This window comes from Lactuca virosa, chromosome 5, assembly GCF_052849685.1.
Source record: "Lactuca virosa cultivar CGN04683 chromosome 5, Lactuca_virosa_CGN04683_v6, whole genome shotgun sequence".
Classification (NCBI taxonomy): Eukaryota; Viridiplantae; Streptophyta; class Magnoliopsida; order Asterales; family Asteraceae; genus Lactuca; species Lactuca virosa.
Window position 1 is genome coordinate 387011710 of NC_136430.1, and position 18336 is coordinate 387030045.

The 18336-nt window shown below is 40.0% G+C and overlaps 1 protein-coding gene across 2 annotated transcripts; it reads right to left on the minus strand.

Moving 5' to 3' along the window:
* Positions 1–294: 294 nt before the first annotated feature.
* On the minus strand, positions 295–2715 carry LOC145116386 (protein SPEAR3-like). 2 transcript variants are annotated; one of them, XM_079052728.1, is made up of 5 exons: positions 2288–2715; positions 1139–1243; positions 912–979; positions 671–761; positions 295–560 (listed from the first exon to the last, which is right to left on the minus strand). In XM_079052728.1, exons 1-5 carry the CDS (start codon positions 2465–2467, stop codon positions 438–440), a joined length of 567 nt encoding a protein of 188 aa, XP_078908854.1. In that variant the 5' UTR covers positions 2468–2715; the 3' UTR covers positions 295–437. The 2 variants fall into 2 exon arrangements, with proteins under 2 accessions (XP_078908854.1, XP_078908853.1); XM_079052727.1 differs by having other exon boundaries at positions 912–985; positions 2288–2714.
* Between the last annotated feature and the right edge of the window lie 15621 nt (positions 2716–18336).

The window sequence follows — 18336 nt, forward strand, 5'->3', positions numbered from 1 at the left end:
CGGCCGTTGTTCGTGGCCAGCTCAACCACGACCGGCCTCGTTGTATGTATACCACACGGCCTTACGACGACAGCTATCGTCGTTATATGTCTCGTCGCTATAGCCCCGGGACAGGGGCGGACCTAAGGGGGTCCACGGTGGCACCGGCAACCCCTGACTTTTCCGGCCGCAACCCCTGGGTTTCCCGTGCAACCCCTACTGTGAAATCCTACGTCCGCCCCTGGTAGCGGAGTAGTTGGAATTGCATAATAAATGGAAGGCAAGTCTATAGGAGATCCTAAGAATACATGATAATTCATTCAATAATTTTAAGTTGCTTTATTGCATCCTTAATTTTAGTATTTGCTATGAGATCATCCGAATACTCTTAGCCTTGAATCATAAGAAAACAAGTTACAACCGGTAGCCAATCCATAAAACGGGAGAAAATTTTTGAATCAAAGTGAAAGTCTTAGCTCCAGATCTAATTCTTGGCTGTCATTTGAATCGGAATTCTGACTGCTTGACCCCATTGAATCGTTTTGATCTTTCCTTTTCTGTCTCCTCATTGAATCCTTTACCTATGATACACACAGAATAAAAAAAAAGGTTATAATCTTGATTTTAAATTCTACCGTTCACTAAAAAGTAAAATGTGGGGTGATGTAGATGGTAGATAGTATAAACTTGCCTCAGTTAATTCTGGGTTTAGAAGGTGCCTGTTTATGCCTGCAGGTTGTGCATAGTGTTGAGCTTCTAAAATGGCATGGCTTGCGTCCCATCTAATTTATAACGTTGTAAATTTAACTAGGATCACTTAATAAATCATACTTTTTGAATTAAATCAATACAAATTTAATTTTAATCAATGATTAAACATAGTAACAATCATAGATAACGTTCATAAATGAGGGAAATTACAAGGGGCTTACCGTGGGTTACTGCTAAGCTGTGTTTCACCATAGACAACATTCGTTCTTTCTAATTCGCCCATACCCATCTGCATCTTTAAAGATACAATCAATATCTAATATCTATTAGCTATTGATTTATTGTATCTTCAAAATATATGTATATATATATGTGTATAAATGTGAGATGAAATGAAATTTAGAGAATTTATGGAAGTGGTTAGAGACTAGAAGCTGTAGATATATACCATCTGGGATTGGTGTCCTTGGAAGGTATTGAAAGAAGCTGTTGATGGTGAAGTGTATGAAAATGAAGCTGACGATGAATATGCTGTTTGAAGTCCGATATCCTCCTGCAAACAAAAAAAAATGAAAAAGCAACAAGAGTTAGGATCATCAATGGAGTTTTGACTTCATAGTTAAACTGTTTTATTTCACTTTGAATTCCAAAGAAATTAATGGACGTCTTTGTGGAAATATAATGGAACTTAGATTTGGCTAAACTATAGTGTTTTCTTTTGTATTTTTAAAAGTTACGATGGTGAGTTTGCAACTAGAAATTAAATGACTGGTGAAAAAGTAATTAATAATGGAAATTGAGGTGAAAATGGGCAAAACAAATGCCAAATGGAGGGTTGGGTTCTTGACAACACAATTAGTCAACTCCAACTCACAAGTCGACGTATGCCATCGGAGCCTCGGAGGTACCCTTCGTATCCGCATTCAGGCTACCTGATGAAGAGCGTAATATAATTAAGTAACTCAGAGCCAACATTCTGATGTACTCATGATCTGATGATCAGTCCTGACAGGCTCAATTTCTCCAATGAAATCTCAAAAGCCAAACCTAATGTTTCAGCTGTGTGTATGTCTTTGTGTGTGTACGTGTGAGAGAGAGAGAGAGAGAGAGAGAGAGAGAGAGAGAGAGAGAGAGAGAGAGAGAGAGAGAGAGAGAGATCTCAAAAGCCAAACCTAATGTCTCAGCTGTGTGAATGTCTTTGTGTGTGTACGTGTGAGAGAGAGAGAGAGAGAGAGAGAGAGAGAGAGAGAGAGAGAGAGAGAGAGAGAGAGAGAGAGAGAGAGAGAGAGAGAGAGTCCTTTGATACTTAAAGTCGTACAGATTTTGAACCATGAGGTTAGAATGTTTGATCATGTCCAGTGATCAGGTTTCAATCACGTCATATGTATGAGTGAGAGTCATACGGAAAGAACTCCATTTGGCTATGGAACCCCGCGATATCTAAGGTCTTTTACAGACTTTGATATACCATGAGTTTTGATTACGGTTTAGTGAAGTCTTACTGGCATCTCAAGGCAAAACCTATATATGTGTGTCTTTTAAGTGTGTGTGTGTGTGTGTGTGAGAGAGAGAGAGAGAGAGAGAGAGAGAGAGAGACCTGTGCAAGAAAACCCATTTGGCTATGGAGTCTGATCTTTTCCAACTGAGCAACGCCAAGACCTCTCTGGGGTTGCTTCGGCTTATCTGAACCACTCTTTTTCCCTTTTCTTGAGGAAGACGATCCACCTGCAGATGACGATCTGTCATTTCCAGGTCCAGCTTCCCCAAAATAACTCATCTTTTTCTTCAAGATTTTTATACAAAATTAAATCAACCAATATCAATATTCCAATTACAATACGTAATTCAAGACCTTCTTATTCGTCTACGAATCTGATACGTGTATATTAGTTAAATATATAAGAGATCTCTTCAAACTTGGTCCCCTTTTTAAAGCTGTCAACTCTTTCAAATAAACCTCAGTGATTGTTGCATCGCTGGATCAGATTGCATTTAGATATAACTTGCAGTTTCTGACCCTCATCATTTCTATATATATTTGCTTAGATTTTATGGGTTTTCCACTTTCTTTTTTATATTACAAAGAAACTTATTTAAAAAATAATAATAATAGTTATGGAGGCGTTCGGGATAGAGGATCTTGTCGCCATAACAAGCATAAGTATGCGTAGAACCCATATTAAATGAGTATTAAAAATGATACGTGTGATTTTGATATATAGAATTTTTTTTATATTACTTCCAAAATACTTTTGCACATAAATTTATTCCTATTAATTATAGTTTAAATATATTTCATTTACTATATTATCTCTTACCTAAAATTAATAAGGTAAATATCGAGTAATTAACCATATTTTGTTTACGTGTCAACATCGAACTGTCAAGTCTAAAATATGTTCCCTTAATTTGTACCATTTTCATTTTGAGATTTAATAAAAGTGAGTGTTAATTTCCCTGGGTGCTATTATATGTATCTCCTTATTCATATAAATCGTCACATGAGGTACACAAACACTATTACACTCACATGAGGGGTACACTAATCATTTTGGAGATACATATAGATTTGTCCTTACACTACTACAAAAATGAGAAAAACCTACGAAAAATATCTACGGAAATTTTCTGTAGGTAATTACTGACGCAATTATAACGGAATACTTACGAAAAAGGATGCCCTTCATCGTCTGTTTTTTATCTTCGGCATTCTCGTTTGGGGCATGTGTCAGCGTCTCATTTATAGTTTTTGGTTTCCACTGGTGTGTTAGGTTCTTTGAAAACTAATGATATTTCTGATTGTTGGGGTTGCAAACTGAAAATATTTTCGGCTTTACCGTTTAATAAAAGTGTCACTTGTTCTGTTGCTCCCTTTGATATCATGCATTCTGATGTGTGGGGTCCATCACCGATCAACTCTAAATCAAGAGCTAACTATTATGTTTCATTCATTGATGATTACACTCGTTATACATGAGTTTATCTTATGAAGTACATGTCTGACTTTTTCACCATATATAGTGAATTTAGAGCTCTTGTCAAGACTCAAAATTTTGTTGTCATAAAATGTTTTCGGTGTGATTTGGGAGGAGAATTTACCTCCAACGATTTTAAACAATTATTGGCGTCTGATGGCACTGTGCATCAGTCATCTTGTGCAGACACTCCTCAACAGAATGGTGTTGTAGAAAGAAAACATCAACATCTACTAGAAACTGCAACATCCTTACTACTTTCTGCTCAAGTTCCCAATATGTTTTGGGGAGAAGCTGCCCATACACCCACTTATGTTATTAATCGCATTCCTACTACGTACACTTTGGGGAAGTATCCTTATGAAATATTGTTTGGACAACTTCTAGATTATTCTTCAGTACGAGTGTTTGGGTGTACCTATTTTGTCTTAAAGCCTCATGTAGAGAGAGATAAGTTATCTTGAAAATTATCTCTTTGTGTTTTTCTGGAATATGGTATTGATCAGAAAGGTTATCTGTGCTATGATCCATCAAATCAAAAACTGTATGTCTCTTGCAATGTCACTTTTTTGGAGCATATTTCGTTCTATAGCATTCATGTTCAGTCACATGATGCAACCTGATAGCATTTTCGTACTATTGATCCATTTAGCATTGACATTGATGATCCACCACATGTCACTGATCCACCACCTGCTGCTGATCCACCACTTGTCACTGATCCTCTGCATGCAGATCATAAAGTCCCCCCCTCCATCCAGGCCTTATCGTAATAAGAAGTCCACAAAGCTTCCTGACTTTGTCTATTCCTCTTACTCACCGTTGTTTGCCTCCTTTATTTCTAATGTACATCGTCGCTCTGAGCCAATGTGACATCCCCATTTTCACGACCATAAAAGACCGATTTTGTTTATGATTTATAAAAAAATCAGAGTACTTCTTTTAATAAAAATGTTGCGGAATTTGTTCTCAGAAAAACATGATAAATACGTTATCAAAGCATTTATGAAGAAATGTATTTTATTCATTTTAAAACATTAGGATGTCATCGTTAATATAGAAACATAAGCATAAACAGAACTTACATTCATTATCACTAGTGATCTACACCTCTTTAATCTCTCAGTGTAATGTAACTTCGTATCGGCACCTGTGATACAAATAAGCTTGAGTGGGTCAGGTTGGGAAACCTGGTGAGTACATAGGGTTTTCAACCCACAATAATATAATTATTATGTTTAAACATCAAATAATCAACCCAATTACCCATCCTCATTATCTTCTTTACTCTTAAGGATCTACCCTAAGAATCAACTATTCATCGTCCATTCATTCCTAAGGATCATCCTAAGGAATTGGCACGAAGTCCATCATCACCGGGGTTTAGGCACTAAGTCTGCATAGTCGTCAGAATTTATACAACATGCACTAAGTCCGCATAGTCGCCAGGGTTTAGGCACTAAGTCTGCATAGTCGCCAGGTTTTATACAACAGGCACTAAGTCTGCATAGTCGCCAGGATTTAGGCACTAAGTCCGCATAGTCGCCAAGGTTTAGGCACCAAGTCTGCATGATCGCCAAGGTTTAGGCACCAAGTCCGCATGGTCGCCAGGGTTTAGAGTACACCGGGTGAACACATCGTTCACAACACCTACAGGTTGCGAGCCTGCTAGTGTTCCACTAGACTGTCTAGAATAGTCCGTGGTTGTCATCCATACTCTACTAGATGACGGGGCCAACATTTGGGAACAAGGCTTCTCACATCGTCCACCTCTCACCCTTACCTCATGGTCTATATCACCTCTCAACTCATCATCCAACTCATATTTCATCTACCCATGTTTTACCCAACATATTATGAAGATATAAATACATATACAGTTTAAATCATATAAAACTTGTATAAAATCGTTAATCCAGCATAGATAGCAAGTATACAGATAATATGCACACATAGCACGTAGTTTATATAAAATACTTCATATCTATGTGTAAGATGAAAGTAACTATGCACTCACTTGATAAGGTAGTGACTCGGTACTCGGACAGCACTTCGTTATCTCAAAACAATTTTTCCCTTGACAAAACCTAGTATCAATACCACTAGGGTTTAGTCTAACGTTAACCGCGACTAATTAATAGTCTAACTATTATTACTATTATATAAGTGTTAAGCAACACTCTTATATAACTCATAATAATAGCCCAATTAATTATTTTAAGGTCCTAATAATGTTACTATAATTAATTAGAAGTTATATTAAAAATAGTGTAGGCGTAGCTCACTTACAGCGGGTTTTCTCGAAAACCGGGTTTCGCTTGGAGCAGCGTTTCCAAACAGAAAGACCCTTTTTCTCGGGACTCCGGGAGCCTCGGGGCTTCCTTCGGGTGCTAGGGGGTTTACCTAGGCTTTAGGGGGTTTAGGGGCTAGAGAGAGAAAGTAGAGAGAGAGAGAGAGAGAGAAAGCTTTGAAAGGTGTGAAAAATTGGCTGACCCTCGCAGCCTTTTTATAGGCGCTCAGCTCCTCGGAACGCTGGGCGTTCGGAAATGCTACGCGGGGCGTAGATCGGATAAGGTCGCCAGGTGGCAGGCTCCGGATGGTGCTAAGCGACCCTCTCTCGGACCACACAAGGCCGAAGTACGCTGGGCGTACTCGGTTTCGGACGCAAGGCGTAATGCGAGGTGACGTGTTGCAATCCGAAGCAGGTACCGAGGTCATCGATGGAAGGTCCAGATCGAGCCACATCATCATCTCGCACCAGGTTTCGTAATTTCCCTTTCCGACTTCTAAAAATCATAACTCTCGCATACGAGCTCAATTTTCGACGTTGTTTATATCCACGCGTAGGCGGGAATGTACTCTACAACTTTCGTTTAGACTCTGTCGGCTAATTTTGAATTTATTTTAAATGTTATATTTTTAACAGGCCGGGACATGATTGTTCCGTTAAAAATTCATAACTCCTTCATCCGACGTCCGTTTTCGTCTGTCTTTACGCTACTATTAATGAGATCTTCGATTCTTGTTTAGGTTGTGTCGGTTAAAAACCGATCGATCTAATATTCGAACTTCGGGCTGTACATTGCTAAGCCGAAACTTCAAAAAATCATAACTTCCTCATACGAAGTCAGATTTGGGCGTTCTTTTTATGGACGATCTCTTTTTAACATATTCTATGACTTTCGTTTAGATCGCTAAGGTTAAAAGTCGCTCTATCGTAAATTCACTATTTACGCTTCCCGGTGCCGTGCTGGTTTTGCCGTAAAACTTCGACGGGCCATAACTTCTTCGTTATAACTCGGATTTCAGCGTTCTTTATATGTACGGAACCCTTGTAACATATACTACCACTTGGAAAAGATTAATGCTTCTAAATAATCTTCCATCAAAAACTCATTTTTGATGCTTATTGTCTCTAAATTGACTAGCTCGGATCTGCGGGCGTTACAGTTATCTCCCCCTTAGGATGATTACGTCCCGGAATCATCAACGAAACAGGGCAGTATAATGACACCATACGTTATCTCTTCATCCTAGGTAATACTCATAACTTCTATGTTTCTTCGAATGCGTATTTAACTCCTGATCTTCTTGACTGCAAGCGGTGCTTGATCTTGCACCCGTTCTCTATGTCTTGTTAGACTTTCGATCATGATCTTCATGTCACAACCTCGCTCTTTATCAGAGACTTCTTCTTCTTCTTAACAAACTTAAGTTAAGTTTATTTGATTTCCACGATAGACTGATGGGTCACGTCCTAATGAACTCTCATCGTATGATGCATTGCTTGAACTCGGGTCTTTTAGAGTCAAATTCCAGAACAGACCATACCTTCCTTCATGTTCTAATCATATCTTAAATGGTAGCATTTCTAGCTACAAGCAACTATCACGATACCCCTACCGATCGCTTTGATTATCTTTTATTTCAATCTTCCGGCTTAAGTCAGATGCTACGTCGAACTTGGTTCTCTGAACCATGTAACATACTAATCGTAGCCGGACTCAATTTGATATGACCACTAGGGTCGAAATAACAATCATCTTCTAAGTCAATACTGAAACGATGGTAACGACATACTCGAATAAAACGGAATCAATTACTAGCTCCTTGGTAACCTTGTGACTTTCCCTGATCCAAGTGCGAGTCCTGTGCTTCCGGTAGTATAGGCCTCTACTACCATTCACACCTACTCATACTCGTCCCAAGTATTGTCTCGCAGTTTTCCAAGTCACCATACAAGAAAATCACTTAACAGCTTAACATATCAGATAGCAAAACGAAAGTTTTATATTATTCCTTGAAATGATTACATATGTGTTCAAGTTCACCCTAAACTATGCCTCTAGTAGGCTACATCATACGATACTATGGCTATTGCATAACTCGATCTTCGGATACGAACTCCTCATCCTCGATTTCTCGCGTCGTTTTTTGCTTCGTCGAGGATCATGAGGAATGCCCTTGGCCTTGGTGGCGTTTCTGGCCTTGCTGCCTTGTTTTTCTTCGGTCAGTCTTTAGAAACATGCCCTTCTTTGTTACATCTGTAGCACACCCTCTTGTTAGATGTACACTTGCTAGTGTAATGCCCTGTCTTTCCACATTTGTAGCAAGTCACCTCCTCGCTACATTTCCCGAAGTGTTTATTTTTACACTTCTCGCACCACTTAGCTTCACCTCCTCCTCCTCCTTCAGTCTTTGAGAATTTCCTTTCTTTGTTAGATTTTGAAGATCCTTCGTACTTCCTTTTCTCGCCAACTTCAGCTCTCTCCAGACCTTTTTCCCTAATCTGGGTCTCAACATTCATGGCTGCTCTAACGGTTGTTTTCAAGGTAGTTGCCATTTTGACTGTTGGGCCAAAGTCTGTGGGCAGTCCGTTAGCAAACCTATCGATCGTGGGGAGGTCAATAGGCACCAAGTAGGGGAATAGCTTCATCCTCTCGGTGAATGCGGTGGCATACTCATCCACACTCATCTTTCCTTTCTTCAGGTTCTGAAATTCGTTGTTTAGGTCTATCAGATCTATCTCTGAGCAGTACTGCATTTTCAACTGCTCCACGAATGATTCCCAAGACATTCGCATGGCTTTTCCTCATGGCATTGTATCTGCCAACAACTTCCACCAACTTAGCACTCCAGTCTTTACGTGCAGCTTCTACTACAACAGGTATTTGCTCAACCACTGGAGGTTGATTCCTGTTTCCATTCGCGTTCCCGACTCCACTTCGGGTTCTTTCCATTTCGATCTATACACCAATTCAGACGTTTAGTGTGTAATGATGAGAATTAAGATATGAAATATTTTATTTTCGATCGACGTGTAAATTTCCCTATCACTCCGAAAAGTTACAAGCCAGTTCTAATACCGTAATTATACGTTTAGAAATCTGAGCGCATAAAATTTCCAGATCCGGTCGGCAACAGACCATAGATCTGATCAGACATTTATCATCATATTTCATTTAGCACATAAAAGCATGTTAGGAATTTTCCCTAAATTAGCTAGTGCTTGTGTCTATTCAGGTGTATTACCTAAATTTTATTAGACACACTCCTCACAATCATTGCTTAGCATTCTAACTTTAAGTCTAGAAATAAATCCACATTCCTAGTTCGCTTAAACTAATTCTCTGATATCAACTGTGACATCCCCATTTTCACGGCCAGAAAAGACCGATTTTTTTTATGCTTTATAAAAAAATCAGAGTACTTCTTTTAATAAAAATGTTGCGGAATTTGTTCCTAGAAAAACATGATAAATACGTTATCAAAGCATTTCCTAAGAAATGTATTTTATTCATTTTAAAACATTGGGATGTCATCGTCAATACAGAAACATAAGCATAAACAGAACTTACATTCATTATCACTAGTGATCTACACCTCTTTAATCTCTCAGTGTAATGTAACTTTGTATCGGCACCTGTGATTCAAATAAGCTTGAGTGGGTCAGGTTGGGAAACCTGGTGAGTACACAGGGTTTTCAACCCACAATAATATAATTATTATGTTTAAACATCAAACAATCAACCCAATTAACCATCCCTATTATCTTCTTTACTCTTAAGGATCTACCCTAAGAATCAACTATTCCTCATCCATTCATTCCTAAGGATCATCCTAAGGAATTGGCACGAAGTCCATCGTCATCGGGGTTTAGGCACTAAGTCTGCATAGTCGTCAGGATTTATACAACAGGCACTAAGTCTGCATAGTCGCCAGGGTTTAGGCACTAAGTCTGCATAGTCGCTAGGGTTTATACAATAGGCACTAAGTCCGCATAGTCGCCAAGATTTAGGCACTAAGTCTGCATAGTCGTCAGGGTTTAGGCACCAAGTCTGCATGATCGCCAAGGTTTCGGCACCAAGTCTGCATGGTCGCCAGGGTTTAGAGTACACCGGGTGAACACATCGTTCATAACACCTACAGGTCAGCCTGCTAGTGTTCCACTGGACTGTCTAGAATAGTCTGTGGTTGTCATCCATACTCTGCTAGATAACGGGGCCAACATTTGGGAACAAGGCTTCTCACATCGTCTACCTCTCACCATTACCTCATGGTCTATATCACCTCTCAACTCATCATCCAACTCATATTTCATCTACCTATGTTTTACCCAACATATTATGTAGATATAAATATATATACAGTTTAAATCATATAAAACTTGTATAAAATTGTTCATCCAGCATAGATAGCAAGTATACAGTGCACACATGGCACGTAGTTTATATAAAATACTTCATATCTATGTGTAAGATGAAAGTAACTATGCACTCACTTGATAAGGTGGTGACTCGGTACTTGGACAACACTTTGTTATCTCAAAACAATTTTTCCCTTGAAAAAACCTAGTATCAATACCACTAGGGTTTAGTCTAACGTTAACCACGACTAATTAATAGTCTAACTATTATTACTATTATATAAACGTTAAGCATCACTCTTATATAACTCATAATAATAGCCCAAATAATTATTTTAAGGTCCTAATAATGTTACTATAATTAATTAGAAGCTATATTAAAAATAGTGTAGGCGTAGCTCACTTACAGCGGGTTTTCTCAAAAACCGGGCTTCGCTTGGAGCAGCGTTTCCTAACCGAAAGACCCTTTTTCTCGGGACTCCGGGAGCCTCGGGGCTTCCTTCGGGTGCTAGGGGGTTTACCTAGGCTTTAGGGGGGTTTAGGGGCTAGAGAGAGAAAGTAGAGAGAGAGAGAGAAAGAAAGATTTGAAAGGTGTGAAAAATTGGCTGACCTTCGCAGCCTTTTTATAGGCGCTCAGCTCCTCGGAACGCTGAGCGTTCTGAAATGCTACGCGGGGCGTAGATCGGATAAGGTCGCCAGGTGGCAGGCTTCGGATAGTGCTACGCGGCCTTCTCTCGGACCACACAAGGTATAAGTACGCTGGGCGTACTCGGTTTCGGACGCGGGGCGTAATGCGAGGCGACGTGTCGCAATCCGAAGCAAGTACCGAGGTCATCGATGGAAGGTCCAGATAGAGCCACGTCATCATCTCGCACCAGGTTTCGTAATTTCCCTTTCCGACTTCTAAAAATCATAACTCTCGCATACGAGCTCCATTTTCGATGTTATTTATATCCACGCATAGGCGGGAATGTACTCTACAACTTTCGTTTAGACTCTATCGGCTAATTTTGACTTTATTTTAAAAGTTATATTTTTAACAGGCCGGGACAGGATTGGTCCGTTAAAAATTCATAATTCCTTCATCCGACGTCCGTTTTCGTCTGCCTTTACGCTACTATTAATGAGATCTTCGATTCTCGTTTAGGTTGTGTCGGTTAAAAACCGATCGAACTAATATTCGAACTTCGGGTTGTACACTGCTATGCCGAAACTTCGAAAAATCATAACTTCCTCATACGAAGTCAGATTTCGGCGTTCTTTTTATGGACGCTCTCGTTTTAACATATTCTATGACTTTCGTTTAGATCGCTAAGCCAAAAAGTCGCTCTATCGTAAATTCACTATTTACGCTTCCCGGTGTCGTTTCGGTTTTGCCGTAAAACTTCGACGGACCATAAGTTCTTCGTTATAACTCGGATTTCAGCGTTCTTTATATGTACGGAACCCTTGTAACATATACTACCACTTGGAAAAGATTAATTCTTCTAAATAATCTTCCATCAAAAACTCATTTTTGATGCTTATTGTCTCTAAATTGACTAGCCCGGATCTACGGGCGTTACAATTATCTCCCCCTTAGGATGATTAAGTCCCGCAATCATCAACGAAACAGGGCAGTATAATGACACCATACATTATCTCTTCATCCTAGGTAATACTCGTAACTTCTATGTTTCTTCGAATGCGTAGTTAACTCCTGATCTTCTTGATTGCAAGCGGTGCTTGATCTTGCACCCGTTCTCTATGTCCATTTAGACTTTCGATCATTACCTTCATGTCACAACCTCGCTCATTATCAGAGACTTCTTCTTCTTCTTAACAAACTTAAGTTAAGTTTATTTGATTTCCATGATAGACTGATGGGTCACGTCCTAATAAACTCTCATCGTATGATGCATTGCTTGGACTCGGGTCTTTTAGAGTCAAATTCCAGAACAGACTATACCTTCCTTCATGTTCTAATCATATCTTAAATGGTAGCATATCTAGCTGCAAGCAACTATCGCGATACCCCTACCGATCGCTTTGATTATCTTTTATTTCAATCTTCCGGCTTAAGTCAGATGTTACGTCGAACTTGGTTCTCTGAACCATGTAACATACTAATCGTAGCCGGACTCAATTTGATATGACCACTTGGGTCGAAATAACAATCATCTTCTAAGTCAATACTGAAACGATGGTAACGACATACTCGAATACAACGGAATCAATTACTAGCTCCTTGGTAACCTTGTGACTTTCCCTGATCCAAGTGCGAGTCCTGTGCTTCCGGTAGTATAGGCCTCTACTACCATTCACACCTACTCATACTCGTCCCAAGTATTGTCTCGCAGTTTTCCAAGTCACCATACAAGAAAATCACTTAACAGCTTAACATATCAGATAGCAAAACGAAAGTTTTATATTATTCCTTGAAATGATTACATATGTGTTCAAGTTCACCCTAAACTATGCCTCTAGTAGGCTACATCATACGATACTATGGCTACTGCATAACTCGATCTTCGGATACGAACTCCTCATCCTCGATTTCTCGCGTCGTTTTTGTTCGTCGAGGATCATGAGGAATGCCCTTGGCCTTGGTGGCGTTTCTGGCCTTGCTGCCTTGTTTTTCTTCGGTCAGTCTTTAGAAACATGCCCTTCTTTGTTACATCTATAGCACGCCCTCTTGTTGGATGTACACTTGCTGGCGTAATGCCCTGTCTTTCCACATTTGTAGCAAGTCACCTCCTCGCTACATTTCCCGAAGTGTTTCTTTTTACACTTCTCGCACCACTTAGCTTCACCTCCTCCTCCTCCTTAAGTCTTTGAGAATTTCCTTTCTTTGTTGGACTTTGAACATCCTTCGTACTTCCTTTTCTCGCCAACTTCAGCTCTCTCCAGACCTTTTTCCCTAATCTGGGTCTCAACATTCATGGCTGCTCTAACGACTGTTTTCAAGGTAGTTGCCATTTTGACTGTTGGGCCAAAGTCTGTGGGCAGTCCGTTAGCAAACCTATCGATCGTGGGGAGGTCAATAGGCACCAAGTAGGGGAATAGCTTCATCCTCTCGGTGAATGCGGTGGCATACTCATCTACACTCATCTTTCCTTTCTTCGGGTTCTGAAATTTGTTGTTTAGGTCTATCAGATCTATCTCTGAGCAGTACTGCATTTTCAACTGCTCCACGAATGATTCCCAAGACATTCGCATGGCTTCTCCTCGTGGCATTGTATCTGCCAACAACTTCCACCAACTTAGCACTCCAGTCTTTAGGTGCAGCTTCTACTACAACAGGTATTTGCTCAACCACTGGAGGTTGATTCCTGTTTCCATTCGCATTCCCGACTCCACTTCGGGTTCTTTCCATTTCGATCTATACACCAATTCAGACGTTTAGTGTGTAATGATGAGAATTAAGATATGAAATATTTTATTTTCGATCGACGTGTAAATTTCCCTATCACTCCGAAAAGTTACAAGCCAGTTCTAATACCGTAATTATACGTTTAGAAATCTGAGCGCATAAAATTTCCAGATCCGGTCGGCAACAGACCATAGATCTGATCAGACATTTATCATCATATTTCATTTAGCACATAAAAGCATGTTAGGAATTTTCCCTAAATTAGCTAGTGCTTGTGTCTATTCAGGTGTATTACCTAAATTTTATTAGACACACTCCTCACAATCATTGCTTAGCATTCTAACTTTAAGTCTAGAAATAAATCCACATTCCTAGTTCGCTTAAACTAATTCTCTGATATCAACTGTGACATCCCCATTTTCACGGCCAGAAAAGACCGATTTTTTTTATGCTTTATAAAAAAATCAGAGTACTTCTTTTAATAAAAATGTTGCGGAATTTGTTCCTAGAAAAACATGATAAATACGTTATCAAAGCATTTCCTAAGAAATGTATTTTATTCATTTTAAAACATTGGGATGTCATCGTCAATACAGAAACATAAGCATAAACAGAACTTACATTCATTATCACTAGTGATCTACACCTCTTTAATCTCTCAGTGTAATGTAACTTTGTATCGGCACCTGTGATTCAAATAAGCTTGAGTGGGTCAGGTTGGGAAACCTGGTGAGTACACAGGGTTTTCAACCCACAATAATATAATTATTATGTTTAAACATCAAACAATCAACCCAATTAACCATCCCTATTATCTTCTTTACTCTTAAGGATCTACCCTAAGAATCAACTATTCCTCATCCATTCATTCCTAAGGATCATCCTAAGGAATTGGCACGAAGTCCATCGTCATCGGGGTTTAGGCACTAAGTCTGCATAGTCGTCAGGATTTATACAACAGGCACTAAGTCTGCATAGTCGCCAGGGTTTAGGCACTAAGTCTGCATAGTCGCTAGGGTTTATACAATAGGCACTAAGTCCGCATAGTCGCCAAGATTTAGGCACTAAGTCTGCATAGTCGCCAGGGTTTAGGCACCAAGTCTGCATGATCGCCAAGGTTTCGGCACCAAGTCCGCATGGTCGCCAGGGTTTAGAGTACACCGGGTGAACACATCGTTCATAACACCTACAGGTCAGCCTGCTAGTGTTCCACTGGACTGTCTAGAATAGTCTGTGGTTGTCATCCATACTCTGCTAGATAACGGGGCCAACATTTGGGAACAAGGCTTCTCACATCGTCTACCTCTCACCATTACCTCATGGTCTATATCACCTCTCAACTCATCATCCAACTCATATTTCATCTACCTATGTTTTACCCAACATATTATGTAGATATAAATATATATACAGTTTAAATCATATAAAACTTGTATAAAATCGTTCATCCAGCATAGATAGCAAGTATACAGTGCACACATGGCACGTAGTTTATATAAAATACTTCATATCTATGTGTAAGATGAAAGTAACTATGCACTCACTTGATAAGGTGGTGACTCGGTACTTGGACAACACTTTGTTATCTCAAAACAATTTTTCCCTTGAAAAAACCTAGTATCAATACCACTAGGGTTTAGTCTAACGTTAACCACGACTAATTAATAGTCTAACTATTATTACTATTATATAAACGTTAAGCATCACTCTTATATAACTCATAATAATAGCCCAAATAATTATTTTAAGGTCCTAATAATGTTACTATAATTAATTAGAAGCTATATTAAAAATAGTGTAGGCGTAGCTCACTTACAGCGGGTTTTCTCAAAAACCGGGCTTCGCTTGGAGCAGCGTTTCCTAACCGAAAGACCCTTTTTCTCGGGACTCCGGGAGCCTCGGGGCTTCCTTCGGGTGCTAGGGGGTTTACCTAGGCTTTAGGGGGGTTTAGGGGCTAGAGAGAGAAAGTAGAGAGAGAGAGAGAGAAAGAAAGATTTGAAAGGTGTGAAAAATTGGCTGACCTTCGCAGCCTTTTTATAGGCGCTCAGCTCCTCGGAACGCTGAGCGTTCTGAAATGCTACGCGGGGCGTAGATCGGATAAGGTCGCCAGGTGGCAGGCTTCGGATAGTGCTACGCGGCCTTCTCTCGGACCACACAAGGTATAAGTACGCTGGGCGTACTCGGTTTCGGACGCGGGGCGTAATGCGAGGCGACGTGTCGCAATCCGAAGCAAGTACCAAGGTCATCAATGGAAGGTCCAGATAGAGCCACGTCATCATCTCGCACCAGGTTTCGTAATTTCCCTTTCCGACTTCTAAAAATCATAACTCTCGCATACGAGCTCCATTTTCGATGTTATTTATATCCACGCATAGGCGGGAATGTACTCTACAACTTTCGTTTAGACTCTATCGGCTAATTTTGACTTTATTTTAAAAGTTATATTTTTAACAGGCCGGGACAGGATTGGTCCGTTAAAAATTCATAATTCCTTCATCCGACGTCCGTTTTCGTCTGCCTTTACGCTACTATTAATGAGATCTTCGATTCTCGTTTAGGTTGTGTCGGTTAAAAACCGATCGAACTAATATTCGAACTTCGGGTTGTACACTGCTATGCCGAAACTTCGAAAAATCATAACTTCCTCATACGAAGTCAGATTTCGGCGTTCTTTTTATGGACGCTCTCGTTTTAACATATTCTATGACTTTCATTTAGATCGCTAAGCCAAAAAGTCGCTCTATCGTAAATTCACTATTTACGCTTCCCGGTGTCGTTTCGGTTTTGCCGTAAAACTTCGACGGACCATAAGTTCTTCGTTATAACTCGGATTTCAGCGTTCTTTATATGTACGGAACCCTTGTAACATATACTACCACTTGGAAAAGATTAATTCTTCAAAATAATCTTCCATCAAAAACTCATTTTTGATGCTTATTGTCTCTAAATTGACTAGCTCGGATCTACGGGCGTTACAATTATCTCCCCCTTAGGATGATTAAGTCCCAGAATCATCAACGAAACAGGGCAGTATAATGACACCATACATTATCTCTTCATCCTAGGTAATACTAGTAACTTCTATGTTTCTTCGAATGCGTAGTTAACTCCTGATCTTCTTGATTGCAAGCGGTGCTTGATCTTGCACCCGTTCTCTATGTCCATTTAGACTTTCGATCATTACCTTCATGTCACAACCTCGCTCATTATCAGAGACTTCTTCTTCTTCTTAACAAACTTAAGTTAAGTTTATTTGATTTCCATGATAGACTGATGGGTCACGTCCTAATAAACTCTCATCGTATGATGCATTGCTTGGACTCGGGTCTTTTAGAGTCAAATTCCAGAACAGACTATACCTTCCTTCATGTTCTAATCATATCTTAAATGGTAGCATATCTAGCTGCAAGCAACTATCGCGATACCCCTACCGATCGCTTTGATTATCTTTTATTTCAATCTTCCGGCTTAAGTCAGATGCTACGTCGAACTTGGTTCTCTGAACCATGTAACATACTAATCGTAGCCGGACTCAATTTGATATGACCACTTGGGTCGAAATAACAATCATCTTCTAAGTCAATACTGAAACGATGGTAACGACATACTCGAATACAACGGAATCAATTACTAGCTCCTTGGTAACCTTGTGACTTTCCCTGATCCAAGTGCGAGTCCTGTGCTTCCGGTAGTATAGGCCTCTACTACCATTCACACCTACTCATACTCGTCCCAAGTATTGTCTCGCAGTTTTCCAAGTCACCATACAAGAAAATCACTTAACAGCTTAACATATCAGATAGCAAAACGAAAGTTTTATATTATTCCTTGAAATGATTACATATGTGTTCAAGTTCACCCTAAACTATGCCTCTAGTAGGCTACATCATACGATACTATGGCTACTGCATAACTCGATCTTCGGATACGAACTCCTCATCCTCGATTTCTCGCGTCGTTTTTGTTCGTCGAGGATCATGAGGAATGCCCTTGGCCTTGGTGGCGTTTCTGGCCTTGCTGCCTTGTTTTTCTTCGGTCAGTCTTTAGAAACATGCCCTTCTTTGTTACATCTATAGCACGCCCTCTTGTTGGATGTACACTTGCTGGCGTAATGCCCTGTCTTTCCACATTTGTAGCAAGTCACCTCCTCGCTACATTTCCCGAAGTGTTTCTTTTTACACTTCTCGCACCACTTAGCTTCACCTCCTCCTCCTCCTTAAGTCTTTGAGAATTTCCTTTCTTTGTTGGACTTTGAACATCCTTCGTACTTCCTTTTCTCGCCAACTTCAGCTCTCTCCAGACATGTTTCCCTAATCTGGGTCTCAACATTCATGGCTGCTCTAACGACTGTTTTCAAGGTAGTTGCCATTTTGACTGTTGGGCCAAAGTCTATTGGCAGTCCGTTAGCAAACCTATCGATCGTGGGGAGGTCAATAGGCACCAAGTAGGGGAATAGCTTCATCCTCTCGGTGAATGCGGTGGCATACTCATCCACACTCATCTTTCCTTTCTTCGGGTTCTGAAATTTGTTGTTTAGGTCTATCAGATCTATCTCTGAGCAGTACTGCATTTTCAACTGCTCCACGAATGATTCCCAAGACATTCGCATGGCTTCTCCTCGTGGCATTGTATCTGCCAACAACTTCCACCAACTTAGCACTCTAGTCTTTAGT